We start from the raw sequence: 23,887 nt of genomic DNA on the forward strand, positions 1-23,887 counted from the left end.
TCGTTTCTGATGTTTAAACCGAATGGTGCCGTGGTCTTTAGGTTTAGTTCCCAGAAATTTTCTTTCGCTTTCCTAGATTTATCTGTCCAAGAATCGTTCTGGTCAATGGCAATAACACGCAAATTCTCAATTGAATGATTTTGGAGATTGAAGTGATTTGCAACAGGTTGGTAGATCTTTTTTGTTTTGATCGCCGATCTATGTTGTGTCATTCTCATTCTAAGAGTGTTTCTTGACTCTCCAATGTATTGTAAGTTACAAATATTGCAGTAGATGAGGTAAATGACATTTTTGGATAGGCAGTTAATTTTGTGCCGAATTTGAAACGTGCGTTTGGTTTGGTTGCTCTGAAAGGCCCCGGTCGAATCGACAAGTAAGCACGTTTTGCAATTTTGTGTACAGGGCGATGATCCTTAGTTTCTGTTTTGCTTTCCCCTAATGGGGTGTCATCCCGAAAGGATGCCCGAACTAAGATATCCTGCAGGTTGCTGGGTCTTTTAAAAGCGATGACGGGTAATTCTGGGAAAACTGATTTCAGGCGTTCGGTGCCTTGAAGTAGGTGAAAATTCTTCTGAATGATATTAGCCAGTGGTGGGAGACCAGGGTGGAATTCAGTAACCAATGGTACCCTTTTGGAACTGGTTTGACGAGTTTTGTACGTCAATGTTTCGGTACGGGGTTTGCTTTTAGCCTTTTTGATGGCATTTTCAATAGTACCCCGAAACTACTGTCTGTTTAGGAGGTGTTGTGACAGTTCTTTAGTGCGTGAATCAAAATCGACTTCAGAGGAGCAAATGCGTCGAATGCGCAACGCTTGACTGTACGGAATATTTCTGGTACAGTGACGTGGATGGCAACTGCTTGGTAAGAGGTAGTTGTGCTTGTTCGTGGGTTTATTGAACAAGTCTGTTTTGAGTGAACCATTTTGTAGGGTCACAGTGGTGTCCAGGAAGTGAGCGCCATGTCCAGAAAAATCAGCAGTGAATTTGATAGTGTGATGAAACGAGTTTATGTCATCAATGAAGAGTTTTAGATTTGCCTCACCATGGGTCCATATCATAAAGATATCGTCAATGTAACGTAACCACGTGTGTTTTGTCGAGAAAGAAATTCTTTCTCGAGGTTTCCCATAAAGATGTTGGCAAAAGACGGTGCCATTTTGGTACCCATAGCGGTGCCATGAATTTGGAGGTAGTGTTTGTTGCCAAATACCAGATTATTGTTGGTCAAGATAAGTTGCATTAATTCGGCCAATTCTTTCTTCGTGGGGGTTTTGCCACGTTTCGGCTTGAATGCTTTTGTGCAGGCAGAAATGCCCTCTTCGTTAGGGATATTTGTGTATAACGAAGACACATCCAAGGTAACTAACAGAGTAGATAAGGGAAGATTTTTTATTTCCCCAATTTTCCGGATGAAATCCGTAGTGTCCTGCACATAGGACGGTAGGGCCGAAACAAGAGGTTGGATAAGGAGATCCACGAATTTGGAAATTTTTTCAGTCGCTGTACCATTACCCGATATTATGGGCCTCCCTGGATTGCCTTTTTTGTGAATTTTAGGCAGAAAATAAAAGCGACCAGGTTTTGGGTCGTTTTCCAGGAGGTTTTGGCCTAACTTGCGGTCAATGGAACCGCTAGAGACTATCTTTTGGATGACTCTTTTCACGTTTTGTGTGATTTATTGAGTATAGGATCAGAATCTAGGAGTTTGTAGTGTTGAGGGTTGCCGAGTAGTCTGTTGGCTTCCTCTCTGTAGAATTGTTTGCCCATAGCGACAATTGCAGAACCCTTGTCGGCTGGCTTGATGACAATGTCATCGCGCTTCCGGAGTTCATGAATGGCCTGTCTCTCAGTTTTGTTGAGATTGTCGCGGAAGTCTGGGGCGGAGGTCTGTGTTTTAACATCCTCTTCAATAGCCGAAATAAATGATTCAAGAGGCGCACAATGGGCCTTGGGTGGATTCCACGAGCTTTTTGGCTTAAAATTGGAATGCAAGTCGTTGGTTTGTTGCGTGGTGTTATTGCCATTTTCGTCGGCAAAAAATTCACGGAGACGTACGCGTCGATAGAACAGATTTAGGTCAAGAGAAAGTTTCTGAGCGTTAACTTGCCGTGGTTTATGGCAAAAATTTAGACCTTGGAGAGTAGGTTTGTTTCTCCTGCCGAGAGTTGGCAATCAGTGGTAACAACTGCACTTTTGGTGGTGTTGCATGCGGTCTGTATCTCTTTCCGACGGAATCTGCGAGACCTGGTTCTTTTTGAGGTTTCAAGTTGGGTTTCACCAGAAGACTTAACTCTTTGGGTGACATTATCCCTCTTCAATTTGTGACATTGTCTTGAAGCTAGGGTATGTGAGAGTTTCAAGCAAATTTTGGAGATGGAGTCAAGCTTTTTTTCGTTTCCATTCCTGCTACTCCTTGTCACTTTCGGTGATCATGCTCTGAAGAAGAGCTAGTTTTGCTCGAAAGCTCTGCAAAAACCAAACATTGGCTGTTTTACTTCCAATCACTTACCTAATTCAATTATTGTATCTCACTCGCGAGATCCAGCCTTTCTCTAAATGCAGCATAGTTGTTTAACAGTTTTTCCGTTATTCCTATATATATATATATATATATATATATATATATATATATATATATATATATATATATACGAGACTCACATGACAAGTCCGCATTTAAATCTATCCCGCGGAAGCAATTGCAAACAGACGCTTTTGTCTAAACTATTGCGAGAAATCAAATTGTTACCGTCTTTTGGTAGTCTATTCAATGAGACGAGTACACGTATTTAGGTTAATCTCTCGGTTGCTCGTCACTCAGAAATGAAATTGACGGAGATTGACGAGTTTCATAGTCGCAATATATATATATTACATATATAAATTAATGGACGTCTGAGAGAGACTCGAGGGAGATGACGTGATGCAGTTATTATACATAGTGCTTTCCGTTTACTCCATGGAACGCGAAAGTGTATTTATAAATGTTTATTATATTTCTAGATGCATTGTGACTTGTACTAAGGAAGAACTAGCCCACCATTGGTGAGTGGGGTATATAGAGGGCCGTCGATAGGGTACATGGAAATATAAAATATGTTACTTAAATTTACCAAAATCACACAAGGGAAAAAGAAACTGAAGCTATATATACGCCTCAACTTGAAGGATTGCACTTTAAACACTACGACATAACACAGCACATGCATGTTTGTCGGATTTGGTTGAATAAAGACGGGTATGTAATTGAATTATCATTAGCAGAACCCGGTGGCATGGTAGAAACAGGACTACATAGATCTCTGCAGTGAGATAAAGGAACATGTTAACCCCATGTAAATATTAAATGACAGACCTGTAGTAGTAGGAGCACAACAGAGTGAGTAGGAGATTAATTAGTATCATATACCCGCCCTTCGTATGAATATGCATATATACATGCAGTTGTATCTAGATGCTAAATTTTCTAAAGCGTACGAGTACAAATCCACTGGATGGCGAAAACCGGTACAGACATATGCAACTACGAGAACCAGTTCAGACAAATAATAAGTATATCGTATATGTTATACACTGAATCAGTCCCGTAGGCAGACCCCCCCCCCGCCCCGACGTGCAGACTACTGTGCCCCCCTCCCCCGCAATCGATGCTACCACCATGTGTACAATGACTTCACAATTTACAGGAGTATTGTGTCCATCCTCAGTGGTGTGCACAGGATTTCGAGGAGGCGACGGGAATGCCAGATAATTTCAAACTCCTTCACTGATTTAGATAGGGTTATGGCCCTTTCTGGACGGGCCTGATCAAAAACTTTATCAATTTAAATTAAGATATATATTCGAGATTTATATATATATATATATATATATATATATATGCATATAGATATATCAAACTATATGAACCGAACTGATACATACATGCATGTAATATAAAAGCCTACCCTGGACAACTTGAAAAGTGCAGTGCCGCAATAAGTAAAGACCAGTCATTGTGATTTAAACAGCTTGTGCACGTTTCAATGAGTAATATGATTCGCTGGTTGTTATTTCAATAGCCTAAATATGGCTGAATGCTAAGTGTCTCTGTGTAGCTGACAGTGATTATGATATTATCTGTGTTATTGTACCTATCGCGCCTAGACACTGTATCTTGGGAAAGTGCTATACACGATGCCGACATAACTCGTTCAACGTAACAATATAATAAACTGAGGCATACCACTGTCGCGGCATCACTGCACTACATGTAACTTACAGCATACATCTCAAAGTCTATAGTGAATGCAGAGGTATCTACTGTAAGCTATCTCTTCGCCGTTTATGGCAAGCCATGTGGGACAAACACCGCATAATATATCCGCGTATTAATTCGAATATATACGCGTATTAATTCGAATATAATATGTGTTGTACATGTGTAAAGTTTCGCTTTATGAAGCGATCTCGCGAGCCCGCCAAAACATTTATCGTTGGTATGTACACAGCAAGAGCGGAAAAGTGTGTTCGTGTATATTCTAATTAATCCGTGCATATATTGGATTTAATCCCCATATGTATTTTATTTAATACGTGTATATATATTCGAATGAATACGTATATATATTCGAATTAATACGTGTATATATTCGAATTAATACGCGGATACATTTGGGCCATATGATAGGCTAATAATATAGACGCGTATATATTCCAATTAATACGCGTATAAATTACGATTAATACGCTGATATATTATGCAGTGTTTGTCCCACATGGCTTGCCATAGCCGTTCACATTATTTGTGTGCACCATAGAACAGTCTACTATACCGCGACCTTTTGTCGTACCATGAGCAGGATATCAATAATATATAGGCTAAGACGCATACAATCCCATGAGGCGCGTATAGGCCAATACTCATAACACTACTACATATGAGGTAAGAACGCGTAGCACTGATGCATAAAGAAATCTCAAGCTATACTCAGGAAAGCTGTATAAGTATGGATAGCTTAGCATTCTGTGCATCAAGGCAATCTCTGTTAAGATTTTAAGTTGGTGAATTGGCGATAGGATTTGTTAGCTAAACATCGCTACCATGCATCCATCCATCTTAATTGCGTGACTTAAACCTCTGTGCTATCCTACAAACAAATTAGCGAGATAAAGAGCGACGGAATAGCGAAACTTTATCTCTGTGTCTCTCTCTCTCTCTCTCTTACTGCCGAGAGCATTTTTCCATTTACGCTAATTACGAAAACCTCTTCCTCATTTCATTGTTGTCTTTCCTTAACCCATTAATTCTCTCTTTCTCCTGAAAAATCAAACCACCTCGTTTTTCGTCGACAATATCATACAAAAGTACCGCAGGGTTTTCGTGCATTCCTTAACTCTTTACTGATTTTGACGCCATTCTGTTTGTTTCTTCACGTTCCTTTATCGATTCTGTTAATCTCGATGATATTTTGCTAGCCTCAGCTAGTAACACTCAACACACAAATTTGACACCTCTGGGGTGTAAATTTGTCGTAACAGTGATTAATATGACCAGACACACACACTAAAATATAGCCAAATGACACATTTCGGAGGTTTCAGTTTTAGACAGAGCACTCTGTGTTATCTTTCTTTCTCTCTTTCTTTCTCTCGTTTTGCTGTTGTTTTTGTTGTGAAAGGAATGATTCTGTTACACAAGCCCTTCTATATGACCTAAGGTCTGACGATATAAAAAGCTAAAATTGCACATGTAAAAGTGGTTTGTACAGAAATGTTTCTCCACGGTGACATTTCCCGCTCCTGTCGAGTTGATGAGAAGTAGAGACGGGGAAGTTAGCTACAGCCTCACGTGATGCTATTAACATTACATCTGCAGTCGAGTGCATTGACTTTACAGTGCGTCTTTTCTCCAACTGTTTATAGGTCTTGGGTTGAAACCCTAGAAGACATTTTCAAACGTGCAAAGACATACACATGCATGGCATGAATATCGTGTGGCAATACTTAATGGGGTTTACTATGATGGAAAAAGTTGATGATGTAAAACACATGTTTGTTTGTTGCTGTACGCTTTTGTGCGACTGTGCGTGCGTGCGTGTGCGTTTGTTTTGTATTCTGAGGACTTGAACAAAAGAATTCCAGGTCCTCGGATGTGATTTCTAAAGAATCACTCCATCCTCGCAAGAATTCTATTGTTGAGGGTATTATTAAGGTTACGGTACGTGGATTTAAACAATAGAAAAAACAACGGTGTCCTCGGTATGAATGTAAAACACAGCAACTTGCGTGTGTGTTGGCATACAATTACAGCTTTAGTTACCCTACAAAACGTACACAAGCCGGATACTCAGCTTCTACTATAGCTTTACACAAAACGAATTTGGCGGATGCAGGATTCTAGAAATGAAGACTGGCCTGTGTGGGTCGTTGATGCCGACTCCCATGAAGGGGCATTTCGAGGCATATTTAGACTTTAGATAGGTCCATAGTTAGGTCTAACTAGTATAACTATATAACTACTGTACTTGTGATATTGGTGTGTGGTTAAAAAAGGGAGAGGGGGTGATACTCCCAGCCCAAATCCTCCCTTATGTTATATACCATTCCTTCATGAACATCCAACTTATAATTTATTATTAAAGTGAAAGTAACAGAGGTATTTTCCTGCAAAAGAGGATTACTTTACTGTTTCTCATTATAATGTTGTCTTTTTTAAAATCTATTTTCAGATTCTTACTTTCCATGTTTAATTTTCGGGGAAGAGATGACGAAGTTAAGTTGACGCGACGAAGATATACCAAGAAAATCATTTCAATATGATTCAGAAAATACATCTAAATATGAAGATCAAAATAGCAGACACCATTAAATGCCTTGGTAAGTAAAGTTGATCTATTCTGAGAATAAAAAACTTCTATGTGAAACTAAACAGGAGTATAACGTTCACATAGTTTGCATATTATTATGTCACCATATATATAGAAATTAACTCGTCATTCATATCGCAATCAACATGTTTCACAAGGGATAACAACAAATGGGGAGAGTGTAGTAGCTTATACAGGGGGGGGGAGGGGTTGCATGTCCCACCCACATATTGCCAGTTGGGTGGGATTTTTCAGGTGGGTACGAATTAGACTATTTCTCCTAGCCCAGAACGTCCTTCCATAAAAGTTCATAATTCTACCTAAGTCAGTCGGTTGGGGGAGGGGGGGGGTAGAATTTTTCTCCCACTGCTCCCCCGCACCTTTGAAATCATGTGCACATTACTAGAGGTAAGTCCACTTTCTGTTATCTTTCCAGTATTTGTTAGGACAAATACTCTGTTTGGTTTATTATTCACTCTGTACTAAACCTATGACGTCATCATCAATATGACCTTAAAGGAGCATTCCACACATTTGATGTGGATATCCTAAACAGCCGAAAGGATCAATAGAAACATATAAACCCTCTTTAAAGTGTTCTTTGTATAGCTGCAAGATAAAAACATAAAATATATGAAACTGCTACTTCTTTTTTTTTTCCTGCCGAAATCCATTCTTTATCTCCGCATCAACGTTGGAACGTACCGTATCTTATCTCAAGAATATATCCTTCATTCTCCTCGTCAACTTAGCTGTCATTCAACTATACTCTTGTGTGTTTCCCACATTCATGTTGTTGTATTTTCAGTTGTAGTCAGTATAGTCTACACTATACGTGGATTATGTAAATCACAACATAGAACCGCCACAGTTGTCAAGATAGCAGACTCCCCAAGCGATATTTTGAGTGTCATTATACTCGTATGGGTTTGCTTGTTATATTACATTGGTATAGGCAGAGTGTACATAACGTAACATCCTCGTATTTATGTATACAAAAAAAAATCCATTTTGTTATCAGTATCATAAACGACTTCATCTTGCATTGGTTTTGGCACCCACCGAGAGGCGTCCAGCGCCAAATCGGGCTTCGTGGACAATTATTTGTCAACAGCCGCCCCCCCTCCCCGCCCACCCACACACAAAGATATATACATACATATTTTGTTTTATTATTAATGTTTTAAATATACCATCGAAATACATTATTCGTTGTCCTGTATTTGCCCGGGCTTCCTATTATTGACCCCGGCCCCGGAGGAGTTCCAGTCCCCTGGTCCCTTCCCCCAGGTATACAGCCTCCAAATATTAAAGCAGCTGCCTCTTTTTGGTAACCACACTTCTCACTAGATTTAATCAAGGTACTTGTATTATATGTTAAATATGAACTCTTTGCTGCTATGCTCGTGTGATTAGTCTATGTTTTTTTATAAGACTTATATTCACGTTCCTAATCACGTTTTATTTGATGGCGAGGGGGAAACAAATCCTCGTGAAAATGTTATAACAGCCGTTTTAATTAAAGAATAAAATGAATGAATTCGCCTCTGGAAGACAGTTTACAGCAAAATAAATATACTTCATTACAAAAAAAATTGATATTTTAACCAATAAATTGATGTTCAAGTGTAGATTGATTTACAAATAAAATCGATTAATGTTTCAAAATATTTCCCTTTCTTTATAATTAAAAAAGAAAAATGGGAAATTTTTGCCTCTGATGTTGAATTAATGACTGGTATTTGAATAACAGCTTTTAGAGTAAAGTAAAAATTGTAATACATAATCACTTCCACTTTAGTTTCCATATACCATAAAGCAAGTCGTTACGTCGCCAGTTTGTGGCAATTTTGCTGAAACTACCGTATTAATCAAAATAATATTGTTAACTTGATCATACGACAGACAGACATCGCCAAGATTGTTTTAAGCAACTAAACAAAAGTGATGCATTATATAAACTGACGAATTCCGTTAAGTTATATTTCGTCGTCACCCAGAACCTTTCAATATTGATATCAATTACATAAAAAAAAAATTTTTGCAAAATGCTGTCAACTATTTTTAATTTTGTTGTTGTTCTTGTTGATTGAAATCAAACTCTGTCGAAGCTAATGCACAATTGTTTAGCGTGATTTAGGCGTTTTATAGTAGGCCTATAATTATCATAAATTTGCCAATTTTTAACGAGAAAGCAAAACAAAACCATAACATGTCATATTTCAAAGATAAATTTAAGACTTTATTCAGACTCAGTAACCACTCTGTGAGGCATTTGTACCTATACATCAAACCTATATTATTTGTGATGGGAAGTGGTCCCCCGTTCCCTACCCCACCCCCGGGGTAGGGACTGCAGAAAAAACAGATATCTACAAGAAAATTTGTACGAGAGATCTCACAATACTGACTACATCGTGTCATCTTGTATAGGACTTGCAAGGAATAAAAAAAATTAAAATCTTAACTTGTGTATCGAATAATACTTTCTGTTATGAGATAGGCATAGGGTGGAGTTAAATTTGTTGTAAGAGAAAACAGAGGCAAGTACATTTCTCAGGAGCAAATTCTTAATCTCTCCAGCATCCTACAAATTGGGAACAATAACATGTTGTCTTACTCAAATGGTGAAACTACCACCCAATTCCCCATTTTGCATTGGTTATATCCCTTCCTTCTCTGTATCAGGGTTTCCCTAATTTCATTCCTCAGGAACCCCCTAGTGGAAGCCCCAACTTTTCAAGACACCATTTGAGTCATTATTATACTATAATATGTATAACAATCCTTCGTAAAGGATCAAGTTCATAGTGTAATATTGCAGAGTTTGTCGATAGGTACGACTTTTGTACATTACTAAATTATATGATATATCAGATTTTAGTTCAACAAAAAGTACTCTAGTTTTGACTTTCATAAACGTCTCACGAAACCCCTGGGATGGACTCATGCACCCCCTGGGGGTTTATGCACCCCAGTTAGGGAACCCATGCTCTATATGGTATACCCGCATGGGTCTGTGTCGTAACGTATGTAAGAACTGGCGATAAACGAGGAAGAAATATAAGCCATATACAACCGGTTTAGGAATGGATGACGTTAACCAAACCAGATTGCATTAGAATAATTACAAAACAAGTCACAACAGTGTATGCTACATTGCATTATTACTTTTATGTTTGTTTTAAAGAAATATGTCCCCCTCCCCCTTTTAAATATCAAAGGTTTGTCAATCAAAGTGACTGGACTTACTAGTCTAGCAAATAGAATATAAACTCAACTCCTTGGAAACATCTCAAAAATCAATAAGAAATGATAAGACATAAATGGTTCTCAAAAGTGACACATGATGCCGTACATACCATCAAGGACAAATCATGTTGTATAACATGCTTCGGTGCTCTGTTATATTTGATATGATCTTAAAGGAAAATTATTTGACAGTGTTATTAAATTTGATATACAAACAATGGTTCGACGTTTACAATTAGGCCTTGAAAAAGAAGCTGACGTCATCATCGATTGGACCTTAAAGGAGCAATTCACACATTAAATATATTTTAAGTGGATATTATTCACTCATTTTTGCTTCTCTATATTTTCACATTTTTATTTATGTAATTTTTTCTTTCTTCGTTTTTAAATAATATGGAATATCAACAATATAAATTTCTAAGAGAAGGAGAGAGAGAATTTGAGAGAAAATATAAATTCTGCTGTCTAAAGTCGTTCTCTAAGCACGCAATGATGAATAATATATAGCGAGATAATGAAAATAAGGATATATTTATTTTTCAAATGAAAGTAATTGAAAGTATGACATGTATGACGCAATAGGTTATTAACTTCAGGTACTTTTTATTGGGGGAGGCGGGGGGGGGCGGGGAGGGGGTTTGTTTTCTGTCATCATCTCGATGGCAGTTGACAACTGTTTGGGCCATAGGTTATGTTTGTAACTGAAAGTGAATCATGGGTGAGCACGAAATTATCTAATCAAACCAAATATTTCTCTGAAAACAAGAAAATAAACATATGAAGTTGAAAGTTTGAAATTTTTACCAGACATATTATTTTGGTACAGACCTGTTGTACACAAACTTCACTGAATTTTTCTGCCCGTGTAAAAGTCAATTTTAGGGGTGGATCTATAAGAAGAGGGCCTCCCTCTCCTTTTTTAAATTATCTAATAAACAGAAAGGCCTAACTTTTGATCCAGATAAGGACTATAATGGACACACATTCTTGGCACCGCTTTGTGGCGTGGGCCTATATATGCTTTCTAATGCAATGTTATTTTTATTAGTAATTCTGCTTAGTAAATATTCTAATCCTAACCTTCCGGCCACCACCCACCCAACACCACTCCACCCCTCCTCTCGATAAATGAATTAAGATTTTAGACTACCTTATACATGTGCCAAACACATGACTATAGCTATTTCTTTTAAACCGTATATACACATGATGTAGGCTAGAATCCACACTATTGCGTTGACTGTGACATTCCATTTTACTAACGTATGTTCAGTTACTATCTACACCCACCTACACATCTACGACATCATTTGAACATGTTATATTCTGACCATTTACACACTTGACTTTTTTTTATTCTATTACTTTTATTTTATATTTAAAATCGCTTTTATTTTTATTTTCTTCTTTATTTTTTTGGGGGGGACTTTAAAGTCATATATACCCTCTGGCAAAGACGGAACGAAATTGACTAAAAATTCGTCGACGCCAAATTTGGGAGAATGCTATTATGACTAAAATCAATTTTTGTTCCCCTAAGATGTTTCGTTAAGAATTCGGTGTCTCCTTTATTGCCTCTTAGAACAGTTTGAGGCCCAACAGAAGGTTATAGATGGATTACATATTTAACTTGTTGGCATGTACATCCCAAAAGATCCTTATTAATACAATAAATCTGGTATCATTGTAATTATTGAAAATCTCTGTACTATACTCTTATTCATTTCTGCAACCAAAAAAATAGCATTTTGCGTTGATTTTTATCACAATTTGTTGGTACAAGGACTCATTTCATTTCATTTCGTTTTATATAACATTATAATGTCATTACTTGTTTTTTAGTATTATTTACGTATAATATATACATATAAATATATATTCCAATATCACTCAGAGGTTTGAATATGTTTACGCATAACTTTGTCACTACTGATGTATTATTTTGGGATATGGCAAAGTTGATCAAATTACATCACCAAATCTTTTCCAAGGTCACAAACATTAAGTTCCAAATTATATTCGTTTATTATTATTCTTTTTTCTTCTTGAAAAGAAGATGAGTGGGAAGGAAAGTAGGCCGATGAGACGAAAGTTTGAACGTTCGTAACGAACTGATAATTTAACATATAATTAACTAACTTCAATTTATAAGTTGCTTATTTCACAGTTTGATGCCATCGTTGTAGATTATAGAGAGCGTCATATAACAAACCAATATTCTTGGACAAAAGGGTAAATGGATAGGATTCCTGTACGACAAAGATACAAACGCAAAGTGCGGCATGCGCCCAAACAAGTTTCTGCTGTCCATGGGGAGGTTTTCAAAATCATTTTATAAAGCGACTAACAGGAAAAGAATTTCTAATCAGAGATTTTGTTGCTCAACCATATCAATTGAGAATTCGGATCTCTTATTGAGCAAATGCGGGTTTTTCATCTCCAAGTGTCGCCACAATAGGCTCAAACCAATGAACCGTGCACGTTAGAAATCGGGTTCGTGTTCCTCTTAGGATAATACCCGCGCAGCGAGTATTTGTTCAGTTGTCTGATGATCGCCACCATAAGGGCGTAAAACTCCGAGTAACAACTGTACTTGCCAAGGCATATACTTATATATTTAGGCTCTGCTTTTATAGCATAGAGCACTTTCCTTGCAGTCCTGAATCTTTATCATGATATATATATATATATATATATATATATATATATATATATATATATATATATATATATATATATATATATATATATATATATATATATATATATATATATATATTTAGTGTGTGTGATACTGGTATTATACTTCAGCGTATGTATATTAACTTTGAAGACCTAGAGGACAAACCCTGCACCAGACATCAGGTATTATGTAGCAAATCAGGCGTGGAACATATCACAAAACTCAAGGCCGTTTGCCGACGATGAGAGTCTTCTTCTATTTCCCTTGGGTAGTAACATGATCTAGAAAAAAGAGGCTTAGACTTCATGTCATAGCTTGCCTCGCCTCTTATCAACACATAGAAGAATATTCAGTATATTATAGCGGCCCCCTTCTAGATGACATATAGGGACCTCATTTAAATTCAGTTGCTTTGGGACAGTAAAGTTAATCTTTGCTTTCCAAAAAAACTGTATACATGAATACAAAAATGTTTGTTATAGATCGCTTAATGTCACAAACGACGAGTATGTTTCAAATCTTGAAGGGAAAAAATGCAAAATGTTTGAACTCATGTGAGAAACTATGTTACTTTTAATGAAGAGGGTCGACCCCCTGTAGCCGACTACATAGGCATAGGAGACAAACTCATAATAATGTAATAAATAACATTCGTAGATCTAAATAACGCCTGACCTACTTTACATATAAGGATTGGGACGGAAGTCAAAATACTATTTGTGCGAGAATGTTTGATTTGATAAGTGTTTCGTAGCTTAAGTGAATCTGGAAAGAACTTGAAATACGGTTACGTAATTATAAAAGTAATGAATTAACTTAATGACCCGGTTCAAATGTTCTTTAATTCTTAGCTTCCTGAAACCAAACAGGCTTATATAGTGTGAGCAATCACGTGCTTTGTTAATGATATAAGAGTGTTTGATAAAACCAAGATTTGTATTTGAATTTGAGCCATGCACAGCTCCATGGTCTAATGCACATCTTTCGTATGTACATTCGTATACTCTAAAGACGGTTGAATCAATCTTGCAATGGTTCATTTTCATCGTCATTAGATGGGATTTATTTGCATTTTACTCAATATTTGTTCTGTTACTCTTTCTTTGTTCTTGTCTGCCCTTTTGTGCAGACATATTTTGATTTCCCAAAAAAAGGCCAGTTGGCCTATATCGTATAGGCCATCAATTGGCCTATATCGTATAGGCTACCACTGTAGGATTATATCCTATAGGCCATCACTAGGCCTATATCGTATAGGCTATCACTGTAGGTTTATATCCTATAGGTCATCACTATAGGCCTATATCGTATAGGCTTTCACTGTAGGATTATATCCTATAGGCCATCACTAGGCCTATATCGTATAGGCTATCACTGTAGGTTTATATCCTATAGGTCATCACTATAGGCTTATATCCTATAGGCCTATATCGCATAGGCTATCACTGTAGGATTATATCCTATAGGCCATCACTAGGCCTATATCGTATAGGCTATCACTGTAGGTTTATATCCTATAGGTCATCACTATAGGCCTATATCGTATAGGCTATCACTAAAGGATAATATCATATAGGTCATCACTATGCCTACATCGTATAGTCTATCAATAGGCCTATATCGTATAGGCTATCACTATAGGCTTATCTCTATAGACCATCACTAGGCCTATATCGTATAGACCATCAATAGGCCTATATCCTGTACGCCATCAATAGTCTGCATATCGTATATAGGCCATCAAAATATCCTTATTTGGTTGTGGTGATTGCTATTGTTGTTGTTGTTGTTTGTTTGTTGTTCTTGACAAAGATGATGTCCCGAGGTTTTGCGCATCACCTCATAAACAACAATAATATGCAAACTAAACATTTGGATCTTTAATTATTACTGTGATGACAGTGAACGTCATATTACAGTGTATTGCTCCAATATGCCAGAAATTCAGATATTGTTTACCGAAGCTCAACCATGAACAACAATATCATTCTCAAAGGATGCTGCCTCACTAACGCATACAGTTGTCTAAATAAGCACTTCTCAATTTCTTGAAATAATTTGTTGAGATTCAGAACCTTGAAGAAAGTAACTCGAAATTGTTTTAGCAACTGTAGCTTGATAAACTTTGAGACCCCAACTCACGACTTATAAATCTATATATATACCGTACATTACTTCGTGTCTGCTACTAGGGCGTCTAAAGTGGTGGCGCTATATAGAATTGGACTGAGATGTACTGGGATGAATGCGTTTATATTGAATGAGACTGTTACACCATCGTGTATACAAATTTAATTTTAAACAAACATTATTATTTTAAACGTCTTCTTAAATGCATACATGAAAAGGTTGAGGGAGAAAAGAAAATCGCAAATCATTTGATTACTGACGCTTTGTATGTATAACCTACAATCAAACGGCTTTTGTGTTACTTAAATCCCCATTAACTAACTATATACACTGTGACAGCGAAAACGCATACTTAGGTTGAAATACATTCTAATAAATGTATTTCTATATATTGATTCTATATCTGACTCATATACAGACGTTTCAACTTCCGGTGGAGGCGGGATTTTTTTGTCATTGTTCTTATATTTTCATTCCAATGGTCGTTAATTTTCCATTATGTTTACAGTTTTGTCCACTGTATCTTTTCCTATAAAGATCCGACTTAAAGATTCACAAATGACTTGGAGATGGATAACAGAGTGACTGGTTTTCTAGATTACGGCAAATAAATACGTCATATAACAGGACTAGCATTGTTCTATTTAGGTGTCTCGCCTAAAGTGGAATCACTATCTCACTTTGTTGGTTTCGCTGAACTTTGGGACATAACAACATCGTTAATTAGAAGGCGTCCGAACATATACACCAGATGGGAATGGAGGTGGGGAGTAGGGTGGGTTTGCTCGAATTCCTCTAAAGGGCCAGTATTTTTTCAAGTATATTTATATATAATTTTTATTCATATAGCCTTCACTGAATACCGAGAACTTGAGTTGGGTAAACGACCAGATACTTTAATACCAAAACATACAGGAAATTTCCAATACACTCGAGTTCACACGATAGGACAGACATTTTTATTTGAATTTAAATAGCTTCATTTCAGTCGACTTCTTAAATTGCATGACATTTAACAAATAGTTGATTTTCCAATTGCGTGTCACTATCCTTGCTCACCTCCCATCCATCACTCAATTTTCTACAAATCTTTTCCAATTTACCAAAGTCAAATTTGAAGCCAACTTCATTCATGCTTCCCCGTCTATAGGCCACATTTTGTTCTATGAAAACATGTCTGAGAGACAATTGATCGACGGAAGCTTTAAAGTGCCTTCGTTACCTTGTAATTGACAGAAGTATTGATGTTGGCGCAATGTATTATTTTTAAATCTAAATCAACTTAATAAAAGTTCAAAACGTTTATCTTGACAACTCGAGTAGTTGGATCCTTTAATACGTTTCTGTACATATTTTTGAATACCTTCAGTGCTTTCATGTGACGATGACTCTTACTGTGCACATGGTAATAAGAAGTTACTGTGATCTCAAATAAGCAAACATAATCGTCCTTCCTTACTAGTATCTCAAGAAATATTTTTGTGAATAAAATATATTGTAAAATTGTTGATAAAAATAAAAATAAAAAATCCTTGATGAATCGGTCAAAAAATGTGAATGTTTTGTTTAATCCCAGCAGATTTGGATTAATTTTAACTGATAAAAAGGTATTGTAAATATTCTGTAAATAAAATGTCTTTTTCTGTATGTTGTTGCTTCGTACATGTTCCAAGTTTTTTTTGCAAGTTTTTAGGTTGGTATTTTAATACAACGATTATTGTCCAAATAACTGATGGGTTGGCTTAATAATACTAGAACTCTTCCCCACTCCTGTCCACACCCACATTGTCCTTCACAATAAGAAAACTGAATTGCATGAATCCCGCTTTTTTTTCGATTGTGATATTAGCCGATAACCATATTGCTAAATAGAAAAATAAGACATAGATGGATGGATAGATGGATCGATCATCCATCCATCCATCCATCCATCCATCCATCCATCCATCCATCCATCCATCCATCCATCCATCCATCCATCCATCCATCCATCCATAAATCCATAAATCCATAAATCCATCCATAAATCCATCCATCCATCCATCCATCCATCCATTTATTTTTATTTATTTCAACTTTATTTTTCCATCCATCCATAAAATCATCCATCTATCCATAAATCTATCCATAAATCCATCCATCCATAAATCCATCCATCCATCCATCCATCTATTCATTCATTCATACATGTCTGTATTCATTCGTTCATAAATCCATCCATAAATCCATACATCCATAAATCCATTCATCTATCCATTCATTTATCCATAAATCCATCCATCCATTCATTCATTCATTCATGCATGCCTGTATTCATCCTTCCATTCATTCGTTCGTTCGTTCGTTCGTTCGTTCGTTCTTTCGTTCGTTCGTCCGTTCGTTCGTTCGTTCGTTCGTTCTTTCAACCTGTCTATCATTTTATCTATCAATCAATCAATCTATCTATATTTGACTAAAATAACAGATAACTCATAATGGACTGCACCTGAAATATACTTTGCAGCATACCGTAGAATGTGGTAGAATTTTATTGTCAGACGGTGGACTTTCATTCTCTTCGAACCGTGTAAGTAAAGCTCCCCTGTAGCTCTCCCAACTCTATTTCTCCTCTAATGAATCGAGTCTGCATGGTCGAGTGAAGAAAATCTACTTTCTAACCTTAGAAATGGCACGATCTCTTGTTGACAAAAGAAGGAAGGCGGTCGCGTGTTTGTGTTTCTGATGAGGTTTTTCAGCCTCTCTTTTTTCGACATTTATTGAACGTTTATATAGATATCTGACTAGACTAGTCACTTATACCAAACTAGACTCAATTTAATTATTGATATGCGATTTGTCACGTGACTGTATTGTCTGTCTGCAGTAACCAGAACAGATTAAAGTAAATAACACGAAAGTGAAGGTAAAATTGGAAAACGTCAAACGCAGAGGACGACCGTATGAAATTGTGTCTATATAAACTAGAGAAACTCAATACAATATAGGACTTCGGCACAATGTTGTCTTTTCATAAGTTCGTGTTTAGTCATGTTTTTGGAGGCGGGAGAGGGGGTATAGCGCGACACTGGTCGGTAAAAACCAAAGTCCCATGTATCTTGAATGTATCGAAGTTGCGGTTGCAATATACCGTGTATGTTATATATAAATTCTCGGCTGGAAAAATTGCAAGATTATTTTAGAAATCGGAGACCAGCATATTATTTGAATATACTATTTGTATATTATTTTATTATAGCGACTTCATAATCGCGACAAAATGTTAAAATGGTTGAAAAATTGCTTTTTAAATGATTTGAAGAATAAAGTCCAGAAAAATACCACATACCGTAATATGCCAGTATTTTTTATTGTTATTTAATTTTTATAAAGAAACAAAACAGGACTCATTTCGTCTTTGGTTGAACATCTTTCCCGTTATGCTATCATTGGTTTCAGTACTTCCCGCCCGACGTCATATTTTGTAATACAATTCTATATTTAGATTATTTAATATCTTAAATTTAGTATGCTTCATCGCCTAAACGGTAGTTGAATCTTTACCGTTCCAATTGTTCATTCAATTCTTCTGTTAGACTAATTCAAGGATATAATGAAGATTTTTCAATGATATTATGAAAGCGCTGGGTACATAGAGGTTACACAGATGCATTCCTAACCTACATTTCATCATCAGGGGAAGATGAATCGATGTATATGCGCTTCAGGTATTTATACTTTCATGTATGATATTTATTGTTTATAGCGCCCTCTTTATTGTCAACGTGCAACTTTGGCGTCAGCCGTCTGCTATTCCTCAATATGAATGTTAAACGCTAATGCAACAACATTTAATTAGTATCTTCGCAATGAAAGCATCTGTTAGTTACATTTCTGCCGTTGAGTAATTTAATTATAAAATATGCCTATATATATATATATATATATATGTGTGTGTGTGTGTGTGTGTATATATATATATGTGTGTGTGTGTGTGTGTGTATATATATATATATATATATATATATATATATATATATAGCCTATATATATATATATAGCCTATATATATACACACACATATATTTATATAATTACTGAAAACTGTTATTAGTTTTACAAATGATATATAAATTCTGTATGTACCGGTATGTATTTTGTTAATGTCTTGAACTGTATTCGTCCGGCATCCCCTCCCTGTAACCCTCTCTATCTTGAGATAATATTAATTCTGATTTAAGTTAATGAAACGACAGCATCACGTATTTTATTTATTTTTTATTATAATTTTTTTTTGGGGGGGGGGGGGGAGAGGGGGAAGTTTCTTCTTCCGTTTGTTTTTTTTTTTTAAAAGAAAAAAACCCTACCTATATCAGATTTCAATTGCGTGACCGCACTTGGCTGGTTTTGAGATATATACTTTACAACGTTCCTTCGTAAGAGTGAGGCCTTCGGGTCTTTAATCGAGGATATTTGCGATGTTTTGTGTGAAATATGGCAGAGTTACAGACATAACTTGTCACCTTGCGTTACAATGGAGGTTACTTAAAGATAGGAACAGATGAAAGAGAAGGCAAAAATTCGATTTCTCATTACTTCTATTCATTTCCCACATGTAAAGCTGCGAAGAGGATGTCAAGTATACAAAAGGACAGAATATAAATAAAATATAACTAAAAAAAAAATTATTATATATATAAATAGAATCTTTGCATCGCACTGCATGGCTCAAATCTTGATCTGAAGGAACTTGTAAAGTTTGAATGTCTTCGACACTTAAAGGGGTACCGTCCTCTTGAGTTGAAAACTCTTGTCCTTGTGGATATTGAATTTAATACCGAGACCACAAAGAAAATAAGATTTAAGGACGGCTTTAGGTATACACAATTAATTTTGAAATGTGATATAGTCCACGGAAGCAAAACTCGAAAATTTACCGTTATATTTCTAGAACATTTTTCATTTCGGATGTACGACCCTTTAAACAAGTGCGGCTCATCTATTAAAGTGACTGGACTGTTTGGTCTATTACGCAGTCGATACAGGTCAGTTCACTCAAAATGCAGTTACACAAAACTGAACGGGAAATGTTGTACAAATGTCTTTACAAGTTTTCCATGAACAAACTGGTATATTGAACTTCATCCAAAGGTTTTCTGTTGTTTATATGAAGTTGAATGTACATATTTTTGGTTTAATTATTAGAATTTTACAAAACATTGGATTAACTTTAACATTCGATTTGTACTGAGGATCTGACGTCATCATCAGTTTAGCCTTAAAGGGGCATTCCAGAGATTCAGAATATTTTAAAGGAGATTATCTCGATAAATCTCAATAGCTAGAGAAATGTTACTGGCACATATTATTTTTTTATTATGACATACCAAGAACAGAATTATGTTTATAATCTTCCTTTTAATGACGGAACTCTTACCGACCGGTTTTCTTAATTTCTTCTAGCCACGGTTGACCCTGCCGTACTGCATTTTTTATTTTTATTTCATCACCCACGTCAGGAAGCTATAGCATACGTCAACTCAGTTCAAGGGTGTGTCGGGTGGGTAAGGGGGGGGGGGGTATTCATGTAATACATGAGTTCGACGGAAGGATGACATCACGGACGACAAAAACCCGTTCCTTTAAGTTAACCATCAAACAATATTGAATTTTAAATTACCGTTACGGAAACTAATTTGAAACCTTCATTCGAACGTTGTAATCTCTTTTGACGAAACCTCAGACCGATCAAAATATGCATATTCATATATCTGGGCATTTTTCAATGCTAATTGGGTACCCATTTTCTTATAGAACATTCAACTGAGACTGGAATATTCAGTAATTTGACAAGTACATGAGTGGAAACATTATCACTGGTGCATGTAAGTGACTAGATAAGTTTGCCCACGAAAACTGTATTTGGAAGAAATTTGCGAAATGAAATTCGATTGCCCATGATTGCGAAACGAAATTGAATGTTAAATAAAATTTCCAATTAAAATTTAAAATTATGAGCGATAGACCTATCTATTACGTCATTAATCTGGAGAAGTTAATATAATATTATATAATTAGCATATCAAACATTTTATTTTCATGCAAATTTTTTTTTTAGTTTTCACTATATAATTCAAAGCCCTCATCTTGTCTTTACTTCGTATATTATCCATGTGGCAACAGCAGATCGAGTCAAATTGAGCGGGAAAATGTATCCTCGCGATAATTAGTAAACCATTTATCCAAAAATATTATACTACTTTAAACACACAAGTTTGTAGTTTTATAGGATAGTTTCAACTCAGAGTACATTGAAAGAAAATCTCAGTAGCACTCCAAACTATATCGAGAACAAAATATCATCAACGATTATAAAATTTAAAAAAAGAGTAAATCTTTAATGCGTAAGAAGGCAACTTTGTTATGAATTTAGTGTAATGGAGCTTAACAATTTATCACAATTAATTGATAATAAACAGCCTTGGTGTATATTTGATAACAAGTGAGTATACACAAATATTGACGCGTAACTGCCAACCGGGAGTACACGCTGATAATTTTTCAATTACCGATATAATTTTTCCCGTTTTTTCCTGTCAAGTTCTCATATGACCGAATGTCCCACGTTTCCATTAAAGTGAACAGCATTGTCTAATTATCATTGTCTATGGGATGTTACGTTTCATATAGCCCCTCTAATTATCTCTCTCCACCTCTCTCATGTATATATCCCCCCCCCCCTCTCTCTCTCTCTCTCTCTCTCTCATATGCCTCTCAGTTTCTCCTTCAATGTAGAGCCTACACATACAACAGAGAAGTTCAATATATTTATCCTTTTCTTATCAAAATAATTTTGGTTTAACTTTTCTCAATCGGCTTTATTATTATTATGTTTTTTTTTTCTTGTCGTGCTCAATTTTAAGAGCAACAGGAGAAGTTCCTCCTCTCTCTTTCTCTCCTTATATCTGGCTTATCTTCTTTTCCCTCCTTCGTCTCCCTTTTTTCCTTTCTCTTTTCTTCTTAGCGATTTAATTTGCTGAAGTGTCAGCCCTCTTCTCCAGTTTGCATTACGTGGATCATTTTACAAGGCCATATAGTACCGAGTAAAACATTCACTGTGTCTGTTAAACACATTTGTGTCCCATTGGACAGTTTTCGCGGGATTTCGATCTCTTGGAAATCCGTAGGGGTTTGTGATGAATCATATATATGTATATACATAATATACTATGCAGAATGCACGATGACAGATGAAAAAACATGATATCATACTTGATATACATTTGTCAAGATTGCTAGCGGTGATCAAACATTTGACGAAATTGCGTTTACGCGACTTATTTTGTTTTTGAGCGCATTTATTCAATATATACGAATATACGATAATAATGATGTATTATCATATAGGTGTAAATCAAACCGAGCCTATATATATATATATATATCCACAGTGTTACTTACTTTATATCAAACCCTGAACGATATCGTTAGACAAATATAAGCTTGCTTATTTATTAGTCACAATAACACTCAACTTGCAAACTATAAATCAGATTTACGAATGACAAGTTTATGTATCCGGCGACTTAAACTTGAAAACCCCATTCGCTAATTTCCTGTTAAAACAAAGATGATAAAAACTACACAGAACATCAAACAGGTAGATGAAGATGTAGGGACTGTTTTTTTTTTATAATCTTTCCCCTATAATTTCGTTTTATAGGCTTCATTTATTTCTATATATATATGTATTAAAATTTCTAAAATCGCTTCAAGTGACAACGTACATAATCTACTAAAATGTCGCGCTCGTTCATCCAGAACCGAACATATTAGCTGTTTTGACAGTGGGTGCCGTTGATTCAGCAATCCCGTTAGAGAAAAATATAAAAAGACATAACTGATTCTCGCTTCATTTCGTAAAAGCAAACGCCTGCATGCGTTGCATCCATTTCCTGAAAGGCGGGAATTTACAGATAGAGAGACAGAGAGAGAGAAAGATAGAGGTGATGGAGAAATATTACGAGGCAGCGAAATGGCTGTAAGGATGATTGACATTATGGCCAATACTTATCATCATCATCATCATCATCATCTTGATCATCATCTACGTCTTCGTCGGGACGAAAGCTATTACTCTGGGAAATTGGCGGTTAAAATGTCAGCACAATTAGCGACTCTTCAATACCACTTATAACTCTCGATATTACAGCAATTTTTTTTTTTTTTTTTAGATCAGTCTGATATTTTGTCAAAGAGTTCTTTTTCACGGTTGGTTAAGATTTCTTTAAAGAATCATTGTCCATCCAACTTTGTATAACATCGACGGGTTTTGAAAAGCAGACAAAACAAATCCTCTCGGGATTGTTTCTCTCGCAATATCTCTCTCTCTATCAATAGAAGCATGTTATGTGCATGTTTTCATCTGATGAAGGGTAGCGTCACTTATTGCTATTGAGCAAAATTAGGTCACTGTGGAAAAGATTCATTTTAAGCGTTCCGTCAAATTGCTAACACAGGAAGGAGTAAGCTGTTTTTGGCTGGATGTATATCTGTATATATATTGTATATAGATAGGCCTACCTGTATTTATACACATAGATGCATATATAGATATACATACATATATATATATCCAGGGAGGTATACAATGTAATATATTTAATGTAACAGTAAAAATAACACGTGAGCTGTAAGTGAATTTTATGAGCGCTCCTCGATAATAAATCTCGATCTTAGATAGAGAAGGAAAATAAGGGCAAAAGCTTGTTATTTATGATATCAGTTTGATTCGCGAGTTATCGTTCATATACATCGACGAATGTAATAGTTGTCTTCTTTCGGGTTATTTCTGTATTTTTGTTGTTGTTGTTTTGAATCCAGCTTTGGTGAATACAATCCACGTGTAATACAAGACGATTTTTTCCTTGTTGACTTGTTTGAGATCTCGGTTTATCCAAGTGTTTTTGGAAGTAGGTTTTTACTTGTCGCCT

General features: G+C 36.0%; 1 protein-coding gene across 6 annotated transcripts in view; it reads left to right on the forward strand.

The window, feature by feature from the left end:
* The window catches only part of LOC139961053 (neuropilin and tolloid-like protein 2), a 62,935-nt gene that overhangs the window by 13,481 nt on the left and 25,567 nt on the right, over positions 1 to 23,887 (forward strand). For 5 of the 6 annotated variants that reach the window (XM_071959902.1, XM_071959910.1, XM_071959893.1 and 2 more), the window contains exon 2: positions 6,713 to 6,860. In XM_071959902.1, the coding sequence (XP_071816003.1) occupies positions 6,800 to 6,860 (61 nt within the window). In that variant the 5' untranslated portion in view covers positions 6,713 to 6,799. Of the gene's footprint in view, positions 1 to 6,712; positions 6,861 to 23,086; positions 23,420 to 23,887 lie in introns of those variants that run through there. The other variant, XM_071959930.1, reaches the window with a different exon arrangement.

The sequence above is a fragment of the Apostichopus japonicus genome, chromosome 3 (assembly GCF_037975245.1).
Source record: "Apostichopus japonicus isolate 1M-3 chromosome 3, ASM3797524v1, whole genome shotgun sequence".
NCBI lineage: Eukaryota > Metazoa > Echinodermata > Holothuroidea > Aspidochirotida > Stichopodidae > Apostichopus > Apostichopus japonicus.